The 21,274-nt window shown below is 39.8% G+C and overlaps 1 protein-coding gene across 2 annotated transcripts in view; it reads right to left on the reverse strand.

Moving 5' to 3' along the window:
• Positions 1–6,549: 6,549 nt before the first annotated feature.
• LOC109891537 (rho guanine nucleotide exchange factor 10-like protein) overlaps positions 6,550–21,274 on the reverse strand; it is a 148,098-nt gene continuing 133,373 nt past the window's right edge. For both annotated transcript variants that reach the window (XR_004210026.1, XM_031825094.1), the window contains 2 exons: positions 10,140–10,262; positions 6,550–9,990 (listed from right to left, as the gene is read on the reverse strand). Coding sequence is in view for 1 of the 2 variants with exons in the window: in XM_031825094.1 (XP_031680954.1) it covers positions 9,446–9,990; positions 10,140–10,262 (668 nt within the window). In the remaining variant the exon portion in view is untranslated. The remainder of the gene's footprint in view (positions 9,991–10,139; positions 10,263–21,274) is intronic.

Raw genomic sequence — 21,274 nt, forward strand, 5'->3', positions numbered from 1 at the left:
ACTGGGAGGGTTATGGCCCGGAGGAGAGGTGCTGGGTTCCTGTTAAAGACATCTTGGACCCTGCCCTCATCGCCGATTTCCACCACCGACACCCCATTCAGCCAGGTAGGACACCAGGTGGCATCCCTGGGGGGGGGGGGGTACTGTCACACCCTAATCTGTTTCACCTGTCCCTGTGATTGTCTCCACCCATAAGGTGTCACTTATTTTCCCCAGTGTATTTATCCCTGTGTTTCCTGTCTCTCTGTGCCAGTTTGTCTTATATGTTTTCTAAGTCAACCAGCATTTTTCCTGTTCTCCTGCTTTTTGCTATTCTCCTTTTTTTGGTCCTCCCGGTTTAGACCCTTGCCTGTTTCTGGACTCTGTGTGCCCACCTGCCTGACCTTTCTGCCTGCCTTGACCACAAGCCTGCCTGCCACTCTGTACCTCTTATACTCTGATCTGGTTTTGACCTTTTGCCTGTCTACAACCATTCTCCTGCCTACTCCTTTTGGATTAATAAACATTGTAATACTCCAACCATCTGCATCTGGGTCTCGCCTTGTGTCATGATACACTGTCCCAATAATTACGGATGGCAGTAATTGATTCCTGCAGTAATGTACAATAAATCATACATTTCTCATCATGAATTGTTTGTGAAATACTGGTTCTGTACTCTGCACAATTGTGAGTTCAATTGTGATTGGCAGATGTATAGATTCCACCATTTCTTACTCAGCTATTTTACACCTATAAATGTGTTGGGGGGGGGGGGGGTACAGCTACTCCATTAGAAGGACCCATCAAAATTCCATTATGTGAGATCATGTGATAATTCTGGGAAAGAAATCCATGTGATTGTTTTGTTAAGGATTACTGAAACTAATATGTGTGATCTAACCATGTTGTGTATAGTATCACATCTGTTGGTGCATTTGAAGAGCTGTTTTACAAAACAAATTATCCATGGGAAACAATTGATTGATCGTGTGCGTGATGGAGCTCTACTTCTTCAGCAATCTTTAATTCAAAGGATTTCGACCAAAACCATATTTTAAGTATATATCTATAGCTATATTTCTAAATGGCTCTGCGTATGACAGTAAGAACATCACAAAGAAAAAAAATAGACTGCAGTTTTTTAAGTTGCCTGTTGCTTTGATAAAAATAGATGTTTTTTGTTACATTAGTTTGTCACATGAAAACAGAAAGACTATGTTGTATGTTGCGTAACAGGAGTCATATGGATGACGTAATGCAACGCGAGACTAGGATGACAGAGGTTTAAAAAATATTCCCTGTCAATGTTGGTTACAGTGAATGTCCACCCGCTAAGACTTAACACTTTCACGCTGGTGTGCTTCCTGTGCAGGCTGAGGCCTCCTTTCCTCATGCTATCAGAAGCAGAATTGCATTTTGAATAAATATAATTTCTTCCACCATTAATATTGATTTTCACTCCCTTTGAAAGCTAAGACTCAAACTGCATTGTGTGTGCCAGTCAGACCTGGGGCCCTGTGTAAAAAGTCCATTATCCAGCCTCACTTCTTTCTCAGATTGGAGATCAGCCTTGACAGGGAGGATTAGACCCTTTTCCAGTTCCCTTTGGACAGCCTAATAGAATCAAAATACACATCTTACACATCAGGATGCAGGGGGAATTCGGTATTGGCTGACTTAAAAAACAAACGTATGAGGGCTGGGTATGTTTGTGCTTACCTGCATGAAAGCAGAGAATGTTGGCTAATAAAAAACATGCATACAGAACATACTGAAGAGCACAGCCATGTCACAAAATGTCTACGGAATATGTTTGTACTCCTTCAATCTGCCATGTAGGGGACAAGACCAACAAGTGTATTTCCTTTTGAGAGAGAGAGAGTGTATGAGAGTGTATGAGAGAGTGTATGTGTGAGAGGGAGAGAGATGCAAGAGAGAGAGGATGAGACGACTGCCAGGGGACTGATATGATGTGTGCTGTTCACCCACAAGACTCTTGGCTGGTGGTACAACTGTCATACAAAGGACACAGACAATAAATGCAGTGGTATTACTGGGCATTTGTCAGATAGAGAAGATAGGAGAGGCAATTCTGATTCAGGGCACCAAACAGACACATAGTGAAATAATAGCCTCTCAATATGGATAGCAAGGGGGGGAAAGTATCGATTTGTATTTGTTATTTTCTATATTGAGGATGCAGCAAGTCATGTTTTGTTCACCTTGTAAAACGGAACAGGGCTGTTGTCATATTCAACACATTATTTACCTCTGACTTGTTCATCCAAATTTACCAGTGATAGGGAGAAGAGAGAGCGAGGACTGATTTGACTATACCTGAATGCTAACACTCTCATTTTGTTTGAATAGTGGGAGAAATGTTGGCATAAAAGTGATTTTGATTTACTGCAAGACATAAAACAACATTTTATCTCCTCGATGGAGGTCCCAGTGAGATGGTAGCAGAGAGTTACAGCGATAGATATGAATTGAAGGTCACCCTTCAAAGGACTAAACATTCTCATAAAATAAATGCTGCAAGTCAGAAAAAAAGTACACTGTATAAAATGTTTTATATTTCCAAAGGTAAATAAAGAGAAGGGAGAGGGGGCTACAATGGTGCTTATACCATAATGTAGTTTGAGGAGATTGCCTGTAAAATCCTTTAGCTTTTTACCAATTATCTTTTTATACACTGTTAACATATAAATCATAACATCAAGGACTGGAACCAGGGAGCAGTGAATACACTAAACAAAAAAAGAAAACTATCATTGTTATTTTTATGAAGAGTGTAAGGAAGATGTGCCTATTTTTCAATAGCCCTTCTCCAAGTCTCCGGACATGGAGATATATATCGCTGAAGATGATGAGTATTTAATATCCCCATGGTGTCGAGCCATGGAGCGGACCTTGTCCTTAGAGACAGGCTGAATAATGTACAGCGATCAAAATTTTATCAATCCTCTGCATGATTAAAAGGCGATAAATAAAATATTTGGGTGAGTCGCTCCAGGAGCCTCCACAAAGCACTTTGTACAGACAGGTCTTCCCAGAGCAATGAGAGAGTGATGGGCCTGACAATTATAGCAGCATGATGGGAGTTGGAGCAAGGACCTCTGCTTACTTCTCTCCTGCAGGGCAGGTCGGTCTGGGAAACTTAGTACAATTAGATTTTTTATTTGATTTATTAGGATCTCCATTAGCCAACACCAATGGCGACAGCGAGTTTTACTGGTGTCTGACACATAACAAAAAGGACACGACAGACAATACTTTACATTTTACCTACATTTAAAAACAATAACATGTAGTGTGTGTGAGCATCTATCAGTTACACCTACATGTCAGTACCTATACAGTCGTGGCCAAAAGTTTTGAGAATGACACAAATATACATTTTCACCAAGTCTGCTGCATCAGTTTGTATGATGGCAATTTGCATATACTCCAGAATGTTATGGAGAGTGATCAGATGAATTTCAATTAATTGCAAAGTCCCTCTTTGCCATGCAAATGAAATGAATCCCCCCAAAACATTTCCACTGCATGTCAGCCATGCCACAAAAGGACCAGCTGACATCATGTCAGTGATTCTCTCGTTAATGGCCAAACATGCCTTGCACTCAATCGTCAAGTTTGCAGACGACACAACAGTAATAGAATTGATTACCAACAATGATTAGACAGCCTACAGGGAGGAGGTGAGGACTTTGGGAGTGTGGTGCCAGGAAATTAACCTCTCACTCAATGTCAACAAATCAAAGGAGATGATTGTGGACTCCAGGAAAAAGCAGAGGGTGCAACCCCTTATCCACATCGACGGGACAGCAGTGGGGAAGGTGGAAAGCTTCAAGTTCCTTGGTGTAGACATCACTGACAAACTGAAATGGACCACCCATACAGACAGTGTGATACAGAAGGGGCAACAGAGCCTCTTCAACCTCAGGAGGCTGAAGAAATTTGTCTTGGCACCTAAAACCTCAATTGCTCAATTGAAAGCATCCTGTTGGATTGAGTGTGTGGACAAACCTGGTCAAGAACTACAGGAAACGTATGATCTCTGTAATTGCAAACAAAGGTTTCTGTACCAAATATTAAGTTCTACTTTTCTGATGTATCAAATACTTATGTCATGCAATAAAATGCTAATTAATTACTTAAAAATCATACAATGTGATTTTCTGGATTTTTGTTTTAGATTCCGTCTCTCACAGTTGAAGTGTACTTATGATAAACATTACAGACCTCTACATGCTTTGTAAATAGGAAAACCTGCCAAATCGGCAGTGTATCAAATACTTGTTCTCCCCACTGTATATGGTTTAATCATCAGCATACATGGACACACATGCTTTGTTTAATGCTAGTGGCAGGTCATTGGTAAAAATAGAACGATTAGAGGGCCTAGAGAGCTGCCCTGCGGTACACCACACTTTACATGATTGACATTATGAAAGCTTCCATTAAAGAAAACCCTCTGAGTTCTATTAGATAGATACAGCAGCTTTGGATCCATAATATGGCAGAGGTTGAAAAGCCATAACACATGTTTTCTCAACAACAGATTATGGTCACTGAAATTTAACAGTACATCTCCCACAATCTTATTGTCAATTTCAACTAATCATCAGTGCAGTACATGTTGAGTGCCCTTCTGTATAGGCATGCTGAAAGTATGTTGTTAATTTATTTACAGAGAAATATTGTATTTTTTAAAACACATTTTTTTCCAACAGTTTGCTAAGAGTTGGCAGCAACCTGATAGGTCTGCTGTTAGAACCAATAAAGGCTGCTTTACCACTCTTCTGTAGCGGAATGACGTTGGCTTCCCACCAGGTCTGAGGACAAAAACGTTCCTCTATGCTCAGATTAAAGAAATAACAGATAGAAGTGGCTATAGAGTCAGCTACCATCCTCAGTAGCTTTCCATCTAAGTTGTGGCTTCTAGAAACCTCTGAGAAATATAGGCCTATGCTTATTCATATGAGATTTAAATGGTCAGTATTACCAACATTTGCCATCACATAAACCAGATCTAAGCCCATTGCTGTGCCTATTCCTAATATTTGTTTCTATGGACAGACATACACTAAGAGCTTTGATGGAGGCCCATAATAACACCCAATATGACTGTATATGTGGGCCCTATCTTTGTATTCTCTTAATGCAAATCGTCAGCCCCAGCCTCTTTGTCGAGGATAGTTGGTACATTGTGCTGTTCTTCCTTTATCATGGGTACTGCTGAGCCGGCGGAAATGAAAAGCAATGCAAATATGCCCAGCTTTTTGGAGCCAATAGATAAAGCATGAAGACCTTCAAACTGCATCGCTCCAGTTTAGCCTTGACCGAGCCATGCAAATTATACCTGAGATGCAGGGAGAGTGACGCCGCCAGCTTCACAGGTGCAAAGCTGGGGCTCAAGATAGTCAAATCTCTCCTGGGGCAGGGTTAATTGGGAAAAATATCATTAGAAAGGTTTAGAAAGGGGTTTGTGAAGTTCCCCTGGAACATAATGCACTACTGTTTGAGTTCTATCTGACAGCGAAAGCTTGCGCAGCATTTTGGGCTTTTTCTCAGTGTGTCGTTTTGCTTGCAGGGAAAGACGCGTTCTATTGCTGACCCAGGTACAAGGTGCAATTCAGCAGAGCTTTTTCAGATCCGTATTATGTTCCCTGTTCTATGGATGGTTTGGGGCACTGTACAGGTACAGCAGCACAGGGAATTATGTGTTCTTCATTCTGCCTCTGCATTGTCTTCTGTTCTGTGGTTAGCAGTTCTCCCCAGGGGAGGCCTAATAAGAGTGAACAGCTTGGTAAATGAGAAATTGCTGTGAAAATGAAGAGAAATAAGGAGAAGCGAACAACAATGTGGATTATTCACACTCAAAGACTGTTGAAGCATATTATGATCTATTCTCTTCTGCGTTCTGTTGCAGAGAGTAGGTTACAGTGGGGAAAACATGATTATTAGCTGATCAACATTATTAGCTGAAGACATTCCCCTGTTTATCAGCTGCTGTCAGCAGGGAGCTATCATAGCTATTCATGAGGAGACATGAGGACAAGAGAGGGGTGTTGAGGACATGCAACTGGCAGGTCAGGGGTTTGTAGCACACAGCCCTAATGGCCAACCAGGCCATCCAGAAACTGTAGTAAGCAAGGTCGTCAGCTGCTGCTTGGGCTGGGTTGGCAGCAATTCTACACAGAGAGAATGTCTCCCAAACTGTAGAGAGCCAGTGATTAGATATGCAGCTGGTGTCCCACGTGGAAGGCTAGTGGTGTGGAGACATATGGGCAGATGGCGCAAGGAGGGTCACCAGGTCTAACAGACTGGGCTGGACCTCACTGCGATGGGCTGTCCGAACAGAGAATTGTGAAGTCCGGTTCCAAATCGGATGAGCCAAGAGATTGGACACAGTGGTATTTAACAGACAGATTAGACTGTTATTAGGCATCACACAATGGGTCAAAATGTAGACAAAGTTGCTGTTTTTTGGTAATTGAACTGCTTTAGACTTGCAAAGATACCTTCAAATCAACACCAACCTTAATTCGAGCCCCACAAAAGATAATTGGAATATCATGTTATCGCTATGAAGTATTTATTTAACATTGACATATTACACATGAATTATGAAACACTTTTAAAGTACAGTATGTAAACATGTATTCATTAACGTACCAAAGGGCAATTGGAATTGACATTTAATGGAGTTAAGCATTGTTTTATATGTGCAATGTAACTTAACATTATACTGTACATCTAATGTTAGACCTCTCAATCTATCCACTTATACAACTGAGTCACATTATTTCATGATGTTCAAGAGTTAAACCGAGTGACTTATCATAAGCCTCTTTCTCTACCACAGAGGTGTCAAAGTCTATAATATTATAAGGGCACATTATTTTCAATTATGTGAATGAAAGTCAAAGTATGGGTAGCTTCTAGTAGCTGCAAATTTTGTTTTATAGGAACAGACAGCATGGTTAGTATGAGTGTAAAGTTATAATAGACAATCTCCATTTATGAGTGTGAATAGATAAAATAATATTGAGGCTAAAATGATGGGGAAGGATGAGAGGACGGACACACATTAAGATACACATTAAGATATGAATCCCACAAGAGAAATGGAAAGTATAAGATGATGAGAATGCGTACTGTAGATGAGAGAAGGAATTATACAACAAGCAAATGACCATGCTGTTTGTATGTGGCTGCTATGATAGTAAACTGTGTTTGCGGTGGTCAGGGGTTTATTCATTTTGCCGATTCTGTTGAAAAACTTAAATGGAAGCAAACAGAATGAAACGGGGATAAACATGCCTGAATTTGTCCAACAGAAACTCTCATTTGCAACTGTTGGACTAATGATTACACCCTAGATCAACTAGATGCAGGCAAGAGTCTGCAAGGCGATATTGAATATGTAATTTCTCTCTCAACCTGTGCACCTACATGTACGTCGTAAACTTTAATTCGGAAGCTAGGTTGTAACCTCATGATGGGTATAGGGAACATTTGAGTATCATGTAGTAGCCTAAACCTATCAATATTACATTGATCTGGGTGAATAGAATGTGAATGACAGTCCTCCAATATGTTGTAGAAATAAGGTCATTCTCATAAAATAAAAAATATCGGCCTCCCTCATCTTAAACGGCACCGACCGCCAATGATGTATACTACATAAAGGTTACTCAATCATACACTCTGGCTACATCCAAATAACCTTGACATGTGGGTGACCTCCAGAATAGTGTTGTAGAATAGTATTATCATAGGAACACTAAACAAGTCTTGTACAGTACGCTTTCAACAGCTTTTCTCATGTGCACTGTACATTTTTATAGAAACAACGCAACACTGTACTGAGTTATGTTTTCTGTTGACCTTGACCTGTTAACCAAAGCAACTGTATTTTAATGCCGGGGAGACGAAGTAAAATAAAATAATGTTTCAGAACCATAGAAAGCAGGACCTTCTACTGGGATGAAAAAGAGAACTCGGGTATGGAGATGTAAAGGGAATTATACAACATATTCTACAGAAGTGGTGACAAAATATGGAATCGACCATCATTTCCATCCAGCAGCATAGGAAACGCAAAATAACACCAAGTCTTCAACACCATGCATTCATAGCCAAACATCTCAATGAATTTGTCAATCAACAATTTTCAAAGACATTGTCAAAGGTAGGCCATTTCCGTTGTAGCAGAATACAATAGAAACAGAAACAGGGCAGGAGATTACCATGTCTCTGTTAGCACACCAAACCACCGATGGCAATGGCTTCAAACAGGGAGTGAAGGAAAGGAGATAAAAATGCTTAAGGACACTAGGGGATAGATTTATCAAAGGTTCGTGTGTGTTAAATTGCCACAAAAACCCATACAAAGCATTCTCCGTTTTAGGTGCCTCCACACAGCCACTAATGACGTCTGGGTGGCTGCAGCAGTTGTAGCCGTTGTCTATTGTACTGAATTCAGTAGGCCTTTTGTTGTGTAACATAGGTTACATGCAGTTTGTTGCATATTATCATGCTGGTGTGGATATATTTGCTTTAACTGACTTAAAATGGACAATATCATCGTCATCCACAAGAAACATGAATGGTGTGCATTTTGCACTTTGTAGTAATACAAGTGGGAACATTTAAATGTAAAACTACTAAACTCTGATAGACCAGGACACAAAGACATTGCCTTCTATTCCCTCTCATATCTCAGATAACCTACCTATTTATGCAGTAGAAAAGAAATCTGACGATTAAGGACTCACAGTCAGCGTCCAACACACTTTCATTTTTCTAAAAGCACAGATTCACTTGTGACACATTGACAGACATTTCACATATTTCACATTGCCAGGGAGTGCTTGAGGTTTTCTGAACTAATAGAACTAAATAACACCTACAGTAGTTTCTCAGCTTTTCTCAGCCCTAAACAGATGGCTTCAGATAAAAGAGGTCCATCTTCGGCACTGCAGCATGGCAGATTCAACAAAGTGTCACTCTCAAAGAAATGTGGTCAATTCTTACTCACAAAGGAAGGCTGTCAACCGTGGGAGAGAAATCTGTGTGAGGCAAGCACTGTCAGCTCTGATGATGCTTGATTTCGGCATATCCATACTTGTAAGGAGGGGAGAGGACCAGTTTAAGATGTCACAAGAAAGGCTCTGGACCTGTGGCTGAGAATGAGTAAGCAGGGTCATCCAGATCCACCAATGGGATGGCAGTACCCCATGCCTCACAGGTCACCAGCAGGTCTCCTCAGATGGAGCATGCAGGAGCTCCCTAACACAAAGAGTCATCAGCCTGGCCTTGTGCTCTGTGCCAGCACTAATGTCCTGCTTTCACATGGTTCATGTTCCTGGCATTACGGGATGGAGAGGATTCAGGGCTGGGGAAAAGATCTGCTTCTCCCCTCTACACTGCCTGAGTGTTGATACCCAGATCACACTGTCAGTGGTAGTTCCCACATCATCAGGGTTGTTTCTGAAGACTCCACCCCCGCCCGCTCCGTTGTCCCTTCCCTCAGTCTGTGGAAACCCCTGCCCCCAGATATGACCGCTGCCGAAATCCCTCTGTCCCTGCGCCCCCCGTCCCGCTCACAGGGGCGTCCCTGCACCCACATCTCTGGGTCGCCACTGAACTCATAGATTGAGCCGTCCTCCAGGCTGTGCTCCAAAGACTCCAGGGAGGAGTCCGATGCTTCATCGCCCCTCACCGTTAGCGGTCGCCCTGGCAACCCCGAAGTGGAGCGCAACCTGTACTGTAGCAGCACACCCCGCCCCTTGCCCCCCCCCTCCCCCTGGGAGGAGCCTGATTGCGGCAGAGACTCCTGGGAGGAGGAGTAACTGCGGTCCTCCTCTCCGCAGGCAGAGTCGGGTCCGTCCGCCACAGAATCCCTCTTCAGTAGCTCTGGGGACAGGGTGCTGGACGTGGCCACCAGGAAGTCCACCGGACCACAGTGGGCATTCAGAGAGGTCATCCCCTTTCCTGCAGGACAGAGATACAATCAGAAAAGAACAATGGTGACATACATACCCCCAGAAGCAACTAGCACCATTTTTATAATGGATCACTTTTCACAGTGAAAAATGTTCACAGGCCCCTTGATTCATCATATCCTCCTCTGTCATCTGTACCTGTTATTTTGGGGATGCCCTCCAGTTTGGGCACAGGCAGAGTGATGATGATTCCCTGAACAGTGCCCACCCACAGCAGCCCCTGGTGGATGAGCAGGCTGGTGACACGCATGCTCTTCTGGCCTACAACATAGGAATAGGGAAACATGGGTTTTTGTTAAGTACTGCCTTAACATTATAAAAATATGTTTTATTGTCACATACACCGGATAGGTGTAGTGAAATGTGTTGTTTTACAAGGTCAGCCATAGAAGTATAGCACCCCTGGAGCAAATTACTCAAGGGCACACTGACAAACTTTTCACATTGTTGGCTTGGGTATTCAAACTTGCAACCTTTCAGTTACTGGCCCAATGCACTAACTGCTAGGTTCCCTGTCCCCCTCATGTTGATATTCTTGATAAATATGATCTGGTACACTCACTCCATTACACACTTCATTTCCAACCTCCCCTTCCTTGCCAAGACTCTGGAACGGACTGTTGCCTCCCAATTACAAATCCACCTACTAATCAACAACCTATATATGGGTGGCAAGTAGCCTAGTCGTTAGGAACACTGGTCCAGTAATTGAAAGGTTGCTGGTTCAAATCCCAGAGTATGTGAAACATCTGTCGGTGTGCCCTTGAGCAAGGCACTTAATCCCACTCTCCAAGGGTGTCTCAGGGGGAATGGGATATGCAAAAGTGTTTTATAATATTTGCAGTGGTGTAAAGTTCTTAAGTAAAAGTACCATTTTTGGTCTTTACTTTACTATGTTGTTTACCACTTTTACTTATACTTCACTACATTCCTAAAGAAAATCATGTATTTTTAACTCTATACATTTTCCCTGACAACAAAAAGTACTCCATTACATTTTGAAAATGCTTAGCAGGACAGGAAAATGGTCCAAGTCACACACGTCAAGAAAACATCCTTGGTCATCCCTACTGCCTCTTATCTGGCAGACTTACTAAACACAAATGCTTAGTTTGTAAATTATGTCTGAGTGTTGGAGTGTGCCCCTGGCTATCCGTAAATAAAAAAAAACAAGAAAATTGTGCCATCTGGTTTGTGAAATGATTTATACTTTTACTTTTGATACTTAAGTATATTTTAGTAATTACATTTACTTTTGATACTTAAGTATATTTAAAACCAAAAGTTGTACTCAAGTAGTATTTTACTATGTGACTTTCACTTTTACTTGAGTAATTTTCTATTATGGTATCTTTACTTTTACTGAAGTATGACAATTGGATACTTTTTCCACCACTGCACTTGTGCATGTGTGAAAAAGGATACATTTAAGTGCCCACCTAATTATTGTTAAATAGAGCCCCTCCAGTCTGGTTTCCATCCCCTCCACAGTACTTAAACTGCACTCCTCAAAGTCAATGGTCTCACCTCTGCTGATGCTGGTGCCCTCAACATCCTTATTCTCCTCGACCTGGGTACCGATTTTGGCACAGTGAGCCATCAGATCCCCTCACTAGGCTTTAGGGTCTGAGCGTTAAAGGCACTGTACTCTCCTAGCTACAATCATACCTCACAAACCGGACCCACTACATCTCCCTTAATGGCCACACCTCAACTGCAGTTACACAGAGTGTCCCCCAGGGCTCTGTGCTGGGCCCCTTACTCTTCATCCTCGCCCTTGGTCAGATCCTCTGTCAATTCTACCTTAAATTCCACTGCTATGCCGATAACACCCAGATCTACCTCAGCACCAAATCCCTTTTCAACTTACTTCTGACCACATTAAATCCTGAATCTCTGCAATAAAAACATGAATGCAACAAAACTTCCTCAAGCTCAACAGTGATAAAACGGAACTCCTCCTCATAGGCACCAAATCCACCCTCATCAAAACTGGAAACCTCACCCTCACCATTGATGATACCACTGTCTCTCCCTCCCCCCACTCACGCAACCATGGTGTCATCCTGGACTCCACCCTCTCCTTTGATCATCACATAAGACAGACTGTCACATCCTCATTTTTCACCTCTGTAACATTTTTTTTAAGGGGTGGATCAGCTTAATATTAAAGAATATTGGTTCCATCAATTTAATTGTATGCATCATTTCGAATCCCCCATATATTTTTGGGGTAAATATATATATCCATACACACATGCATACATATACACATATATACATACACATACCTATATAGACATAAATACTTTTTTAAGAATATACCTTTATTATTATTCCCCGCAAACACTACCACCGATCCCCCAAATAAAGTAAACTAATAAACACTTCAGCTTTTACCTTCAATTTATACATCTTATACACATTTTACATACACAGTCTATTTTACAATAGTTATATTATGTTTGTTTTTAGTCCTTCCTCTATTTCTGATGTCCACCCAGTTTCTATTTGTAACTGTGCTATTTCACAAAAGTTCTGAACATATATACATTTTACAGACCCCGTATGTTTTACATGTTTTATATTGCTATTAGTCCCACCCTTCAGCTCCAATCAACCTCTGCCATCTATCTCTCAACATCATCCATTTTGTATTTCTATTTGTCATATATTTTTCAACTGTGCTGTGATGCTTCACAAACAAATTCTCATAGCCTCTACAGATTGTAAATAAACATTTTTGCTAAATACTATTTATACTATTGATTGATTGACTATGGCTTTTCAAATCACCCATTATTGCTGCCACCTCTGCAACATTGCCAAAGTCAGGTCCTCCCTCTTCCATCCTGTTCCTGAAACCATCATACATGTATTCTTCTCCTCCTGTCTTGACCACTGCAACTTACTGCTCTCTAGTATCAACTAAATGGTTCAAAACTCTGCTGTCCGACTCCTCACCCACACTAAGTCCTGGCGGCTCATCACCCTTGTCCTCTGGTGGCATGGCTTGTGGGGTATGCATGGGTGTCCAAGCTGTGTGTAAGTATTTTAATAATTATATTTTTAAGGATCGGCGTCCCATCAATTAGACAGTTGTAAATCATGCAGAGCCTCATGTTAAGACCACAGATTTGAGAGAAACAACAAATGTCGGTACATATAAGTGTCTTGTATCAGCTAAAAGCTTAAATCCTTGTTAATATAACTGCACTGTTCAATTTACAGTAGCTATTACTGAGGAAAAATGCTATTCTATTGTTTGAGGAGAGCTCCTAACAACAAAACACTTTTTTTCACCGTGATAGGTTTGATAAATTCACCTCTGAAGGTGAAATATGTACTTACATTCTGAAATCTTAATCTGATTTATCATCCAAAGGGTCCCAGAGATAACATGAAGTGTCATTTTGTTAGATAAGATCCTTTTTCATATCTTAAAAAGGTCCATATAGCATGCACGATCGATTTTGTATATCCACTTGTTCAATTTGCAAAGAAAGGAATCTGTTAAAATCTTACTCTAGATGTTGTTTCAGCGAGTCAAATCACGTTCATATGTATACCTCAGAGATCCTAGAACGTAACAAGACTTCACTATATCATTAGAGACACCAAATTTGGTCAGAGAGCGACGCCTTCATGGCACGCTGATGACGCTGGTGGTCATCCCTTGAATGACTGTATCTTTGTCAAATAAGCACCAATCGGGGTCAAACAAAGCTAGCTAGATAGCCAATGAGCTGGGCTTTACGGAAGTATCTGGAAACCATGTATATGTTGTAAAATGTAGCTACTAACCTTGTACGACAGCATGATTTTTCATTTTGGACAACAATTATAAGAGTATTCAGAGTTATGAAGTTATGAAAACAGGTTGTTTTGCAAATGTTGAACTTATTATATGGCTACTAATACTGGCTACTAATACTTGGAAAGTCCAAGTATACAGATTTGACGATATTCTTGCAGGAAAATGTCATATGAATGTGAATGTCTCCTTCACGATTTGCCCAAATGTACCCGCGGACTTCACACTAAAAGTATTGTAGTTCACTCATACTTCAAGCTATCCGTCTGAAACTTTGCACATACACTGTTGTCATCTTGTGGACACTATCTGAATTACAACCAGAGTGATGGCTAGAACCGGGACCTTTCTTTTGCATTTCAAAGATAGCATATTTTCTTCTACCAGATCTAGTGTGTTATATTCTCCTACATTCAATTCACATTTCCACAAACGTCAAAGTGTTTCCTTTCAAATGGTACCAAGAATATGCATATCCTTGCTTCAGGGCCTGAGCTACAGGCAGTTAGATTTGGGTATGTCATTTAGGCGAAAATTGAAAAAAAAGGGGCTATCCCTAACAGACAGCTCGGTACCTTCAGCTTGTCAACACCTCTTACGAAAACAAGTAATGATGATGTCAATCTCTCTTCCACTTTGAGCCATGAGAGATTGACATGCATGTCATTAATGTTAGCTCTCTGTGTACTTTTAAGGGCCAGCTTTGCTGCCCTGTTTTGAGCCAACTGCAATTTGCCCAAGTCCCTCTTTGTGGCACCTGACCACACGAATGAACAGTAGTCCAGGTGCGACAAAACCAGGGCATGTAGGATCTGCCTTGTTGTTAGTGTTGTTAAGAAGGTAGAGCAGTGCTTTATTATGGACAGACTTCTCCCCATCTTAGCTATTGTTGTATCAATATGTTTTGACCATGACAGTTTACAATCCAGGGTAACTCCAAGCAGTTTAGTCACCTCAACTTGTTCAATTTCCACATTATTCATTACAAGATGTAGTTGAGGTTTAGCATTTAGTGAATGATTTGTCCTAAATACAATGCTTTTAGATTTGATAATATTTGATAATAGATTTGATAATATTTAGGACTATCCTCAGTAATTTTCCGTCCAGATTGTCAGACCCCGGTGGCTTGTCATTGTTGATAGACAACAATACATTTTTCACCTCTTCCACACTGACTTTATGGAAATCAAAAGTACAATTCTTGTCTTTCATAATTTGGTCAGATATACTTGGATGTTGTAGTGTCAGCATTTGTTGCTGGCATGTTATCCCTACAGTAAGTTTGTTTATCTTGCCAATGAAAAAGTCATTAAAGTAGTTGGCAATACCAATGGGTTTTGTGACAAATGAGCCATCTGATTCAATGAATGATGGATTAAATAAAATTGATTTGGATCCAAGTTGGCTTTTTTCCCCAAAATGTAATTTATTTGTCTCCAAAGCTTTTTACTATCATTCTTTATATACTTGATCTTTGTTTCAAAGTATAGTTTCCCTCTCAAACGTACAATTTTTCAATTCCTCATCAATCCAAGGGGTTTTAACAGTTTTTCCAGTAATTTTCTTAATGGGTGCGTGCTTATTAGTAACTGGAATAAGCTGACCTAAATATGACCTCTTATACACTATTTTAGGCCCAGCCTTTGGAACTTTGGTTTTCCTAGATATGGCTATTATATTGTGATCACTACATCCTATGGATTTGGATACTGCTTTAAAGCACCTTTCTGCAGCATTAGTAAATATGTGATCAATACATGTTGTTGATTTCATTCCTGTACTGTTTGTAAATACCCTGGTAACTACCAATTGTGCTGTTTGTAAATACCCTGGTAACTACCAATTGTGCTGTTTGTAAATACCCTGGGAACTACCAATTGGGGAGAAAAAGGGGTAAAAGTACAAAAAATATATATAATATTAAAATTAACAAGCTAAAAGACAAACCGAAAGTCACTTTTAGTTGACTGGTTTGCTAGATTGACATATATACTATACTTTTTAAATATATGGGTTTATTGGTGTGAAAATACACCAGCTGTGCTATTTTGGAACACCATGCTGCTGATGTCATGCAGCCTGTCGTTTTTGTATTTATACTTTTTCATAACATCAAGTTTGATGTCGGAAGACAATAGAATGTTCATGATGTCACTATGACAACTGTATACAGACATGTCGATAGACGTAGCATAAACCAGCCTTTAGTCTTCAAATATTTGGCTTTTTAGTTCACTCTGTTTAGCCTCATGTGAATCCTTAAAGAGATGGGTGGGCTAAGGCTTAAGAGGGTGTGAACAATGCTGAATGGGTGTAGACAAAGAAGACCTCTCCAGTAGGTGTACCAAAAAAAAGTGGGGCCACAAGTTTATCACATTTCAAAGCAGAAAAACTTTCCCATTGTTCCCCAACTGTAGTGTATGATATACCATTTTCTAGAGGTGAGTCTTTACTTTATCCAATGTAAAAAATAAAATAAAATAAAAAATTTGCTACAAAAGACCGAAATGAGCCGGTCGGTCACATTTATCTCTGGCCCTCTGTGTGACCTGTGTGATCACATGTGAAATATACAGTATAACATTTTTTTAAACATTAGATGATTTTAAAATCGAAAATGACAAAGCCATAAAACATTATCCTAAATATAAACCATCAACTTAGTGAATACCACTAGTATTTAATAGGAGGGTTTCAGCATGAAATATCCTTGATATTTTTTTTACACACCTATATATATTTTTAACTACATCAACATGTCTTTGTTGTAAATGCTTTGAAGCCAAACAGGTGGCAGTTGTACAAAAATACAAGAATTAGAAAAGTTGCCGAGTTAATTGAAAATAATGCCATTGATTAGATTAACCTCTCTAGGGTATGTGGGACGCTAGCGTCCCACCTGGCCAACATCCAGTGAGATTGCAGAGCGTCAAATACAGAAATACTCATTATAATAATTCAGAAAAGATACAACTATTTTACATAGGTTTAAATGTTAACTTCTTGTGAATCCAACCACGGTGTCAGATTAAAAAAATGCTTTACAGCGAAAGCATACCGTACGATTATTTGAGAACATAGCCCAGCAGACAAATCATTACAAACAGTAACCAGCCAATTAGAAGAGTTACACAAGTCAGAAATAGAGATAAAATGAATCACTTAACTTTGATGATCTTCATATGGTTGCACTCAGAAGACATTCATTTATTCAATAAATGTTCCTTTTGTTCGATAAAGTCTCTATATCCAAAAACCTCCGTTTTGTTTGTGCGTTTTCTTCAGTAATCCACAGGCTCAAACGCAGTCACAACAGGCAGACAAAAAATCCAAATAGTATCAGTAAAGTTCGTAGAAACATTTCAAACAATGTTTATATTCAATCCTCAGGTTGTTTTTAGCCTAAATAATCGATAATATTTCAACCGGACAATAACGTTGCCAATATAAAAGGTTAACAAGAAAGGCACACTCTCGGTCGCGCGCATGAAAAAGCTTTGACACGACAGGGTCTACTCATTCACACTGCTCTTACTCCCTCATTTTTCAGAATACAAGCCTGAAACTATTTCTAATTTTGAGTCCTAAGTCAATGGATACTGTAATGGCATTGAATGGAAAACTACAACAACAACAAAAAATCCTACTTCCTGAATGGATTGTTCTCAGGTTTTCGCCTGCCAAATCAGTTCTGTTATACTCACAGACACTATTTTAACAGTTTTGTAAAATTTAGAGTGTTTTCTATCCAGGTTATATGCATATCCTATCTTCTGGAACTGAGTAGAAGGCAGTTTAATTTGGGCACACTTTTCATCCAAAATTCCAAATGCTGCCCCCTACCCTAGAGAAGTTAAATTAATTTGTCTATTTTCTTGAACGATATGGTCTATCTACTAGAAACTCATGGACAATTTGGACACAGATATAACAAATATACACTACCTTTGAAAAGTTTGGTGTCACTTAGAAATGTCCTTGTTTTTGAAAGAAAAGCACATTTTTTGTACATTAAAATGACACCAAATTCATCAGAAATACAGTGTAGACATTGTTAATGTTGTAAATGACTATTGAAGCTGGAAACGGCAGATTTTTCATGGAATATCTACATCGGCGTACAGAGGCCCATTATCAGCAACCGCCACTCCTGTGTTCCAATGGCATGTTGTGTTAGCTAATCCAAGTTTATCATTTGAAAAGGCTAATTGATCATTAAAAAAACCTTTTGCAATTATGTTAGCACAGCTGAAAACTGTTGTCCTGATTGAAGAAGCAATAAAACTGGCTATCTTTAGACTAGTTCAGTACCTGGATCATCAGCATTTTGTGGGTTTGGTTAAAGAATCAAAATGGACAGAAACAAGACCTTTCTTCTGAAACGCGTCAGCCTGTTCTTGTTCTGAGAAATGAAGGCTATTCCATGTGAGAAATTAACAAGAAACGGAAGATCTTGCACAACGCTGTGTACTACTCCCTTCACAGAACAGTGCAAACTGTCTCAAACCAGAATAGAAAGAGGGGTGGGAGGCCCCGCTGCACAACTGAGCAAGAGGACAAGTACATTAGAGTGTCTAGTTTGAAAAACAGATGCCTCACAAGTCCTCAACTGGCAGCTTCATTAAATAGTACCCGCAAAACAGCAGTCTCAACTTCAACAGTGAAGAGGTGACTCCGGGATGCTGGCCTTCTAGGCAGAGTTGCAAAGAAAAAGCCATATCTCAGACTGGCCAATAAAAATAAAAGATTAAGATGGGGAAAAAACACAGACACTGGACCGAGGAACTCGAGCCTCTTCAATGTTGATGTTGAGATTGGTGTTTTGCGGGTACTATTTACTGACGCCTATGTAGATATTCCATTAAAAATCAGGCGTTTCCAGCTACAATTGTCATTTACAAAATGAACAATGTCTACACTGTATTTCTGATCAATTTTATGTTATTTTAATTTACAAAGAAACGTGTTTTTCTTTCAAAAACAAGGACATTTATAAGTGACCCCAAACCTTGAACGGTAGTGTATACTACATATTAATATATATTTTTCAAGTTATTCAAGTAAAAAGGACCATAAATTGCCATAGATTACCTATAAATTACCAATGTTACCGGGATCACTTACCGCTAGCTATGCAAGCCTAGTTATCACTATAAATGAAGATGCCATAATTGTGAATTTACAAACAAAACAGGAGACAATACAATTCTGGTCCCTCAGTCATTGGCTCTCCTGGTACTGATATCTAGAGTTCCACTTAATATCTACGGCAATCACCTAATTTAATTACAATAACAGCCATGTGATCGCTACTGAAAGAATGCTCATTTACATGTAGAGCTGCATTTACATGGTTGTTCTGTGTCACACTCAGATTATGATGTGTGATTCGCATGAGTGGTTAGAGAGCACCTTAATTGATTCATTTCACCACGCACGAACACAGCTCAAATTTGGAAGAAACAGCAGGGTTGTGCAAGTAGGGAGTGGATGCAGGATCGCTGAGGTGCATGTTAAGCGTCTGCAGAGAGGAAGCGATCTCAGAGGGTCACAAGAGAGTTAGAAGGCACAGTGAAGAACTCAATCTTAGAAATGTCAACCAACTGCTTACATAGAGATTGTGTCTATTTCTAGTCTGTGTCACAGAGTGCTGCATCAGAAGGGCAGTGGTTGTCATGAACACCCAATGCAGGGTTAACATGAACTGTAAAGTGAAGTGAGAACATCTTCTAGGAACAGCAATTAAGGAGGATAATGACAAAGACTGGAGTTTAGGGAGGTTGTTGCCCTTACCTGCAGTCAAATTACCTAGTGGCCTCATGGGTGGAATGTTATTCATATTTTTCATAATTTCATAATTAATAATCATTATTTAAAAAAGCCACCTAAAATCCGATGTTTTTATGTCAAACGGTTTTGGTATATTTCAATTTTCTGTGTATATAAAGTTGGGATGCAAACTCAAAATTGAATACATTTAAACTATATATCTGACATGGTACATGTGTCTTAATTTTTTTACGCCCATAATCATGTGTTTGAGGTGCATACTTTAAAAAATATATATATTTGTTTAAGACTCTCAAGAAACACTATCTGACCCTGATTTAGCCCACTGCTGCAAAAGGTTAAGCGATCCTCCACCTCCGGTTTCCACAGTAATGCAGAGGTCTTCTGTGGGCTGATCTAAGGAGTGTTTTTTTGTGTTAAAAATATGTTTCTAAAGAGAAATATTTTGCTGTGATATTTCAAATGAGGACCGTTTGAAGTACAGTACCAGTCATAAGTTTGGAAACACCTACTCATTCCAGGGTTTTTCTTTTCTTTTTAACATTTTCTACATTGTAGAATAATAGTGAAGACATCCAAACAATTAAATAACACATATAGAATCATGGAGTAACCAAAAAAGTGTTAAACAAATCAAAATATATTTTTATATTGGAGATTCTTCAAAGTAGCTACCATTTGCCTTGATGACAGCTTTGCACACTTTTGGCTTTCTCCCAAACAGCTTCATTTCAATTAACAGGTATGCCTTCTTAAAAGTTCATTTGTGGAATTTCTTTCCTTCTTAATGCATTTGAGCCAATCTGTTGTGACAAGGTAGGGGTGGTATACAGAAGATAGCCCTATTTGGTAAAAGATCAAGTCCATATTATGACAATAACAGCTCAAATAAGCAAAGAGAAACGACAGTCCATCATTACTTTAAGACAAGACAAAAACCATCAAAGCTATGATGAAACTGGTTCTCATGATGACTGCCACAGGAAAGGAAGACCCTGAGTTACCTCTGCTGCAGAGGATACGTTCATTAGACTTACCAATCTCTGAAATTGCAGCTCAAATAAATGCTTCACAGAGTTCAAGTAACAGACATCTCAACATCAACTGTCCATAGGAGACTGTGTGAATCATGGTCAAATTGCTGCAAGGAAACCACTACTAAAGGGCACCAATAATGATAAGAGACTTACTTGGGCCAAGAAACACTAGCAATGGACATTAGACTGGTGGAAATCTGTCCTTTGGTCTGATGAGTCCAAATTTGAGAATTTTGGTTAGAACCGCTGTGTCTTTGTGAGACGCAGAGTGGGTGAACGGAAGATCTCCGCATGTGTAGGGGTGCTTTGCTGGTGACAATGTCTTTGATTTATTTAGAATTCAAGGCATACTGTGATACACCATCCCATCTGGTTTGCACTTAGTCCCACTATCATTTGTTTTTTAACAAGACAATGATCCAAAATACACCTCCGGGCTGTGTAAGGGCTATTTGACCAAGGAGAGGGATGAAGTGCTGCATCAGATGACCTGGCCTCCACAATCACCCAACCGCTACCCAATTGAGATGGTTTGGGATGAGTTTGACCGCAGAGTGAAGGAAAAGCAGTCAACAAGTTCTCAGTATATGTGGGAACTCCTTCAAGACTGTTGGAAAAGCATTCTTCAT

The sequence above is a fragment of the Oncorhynchus kisutch genome, linkage group LG5, assembly GCF_002021735.2.
Source record: "Oncorhynchus kisutch isolate 150728-3 linkage group LG5, Okis_V2, whole genome shotgun sequence".
In the NCBI taxonomy this organism is placed as follows: Eukaryota; Metazoa; Chordata; class Actinopteri; order Salmoniformes; family Salmonidae; genus Oncorhynchus; species Oncorhynchus kisutch.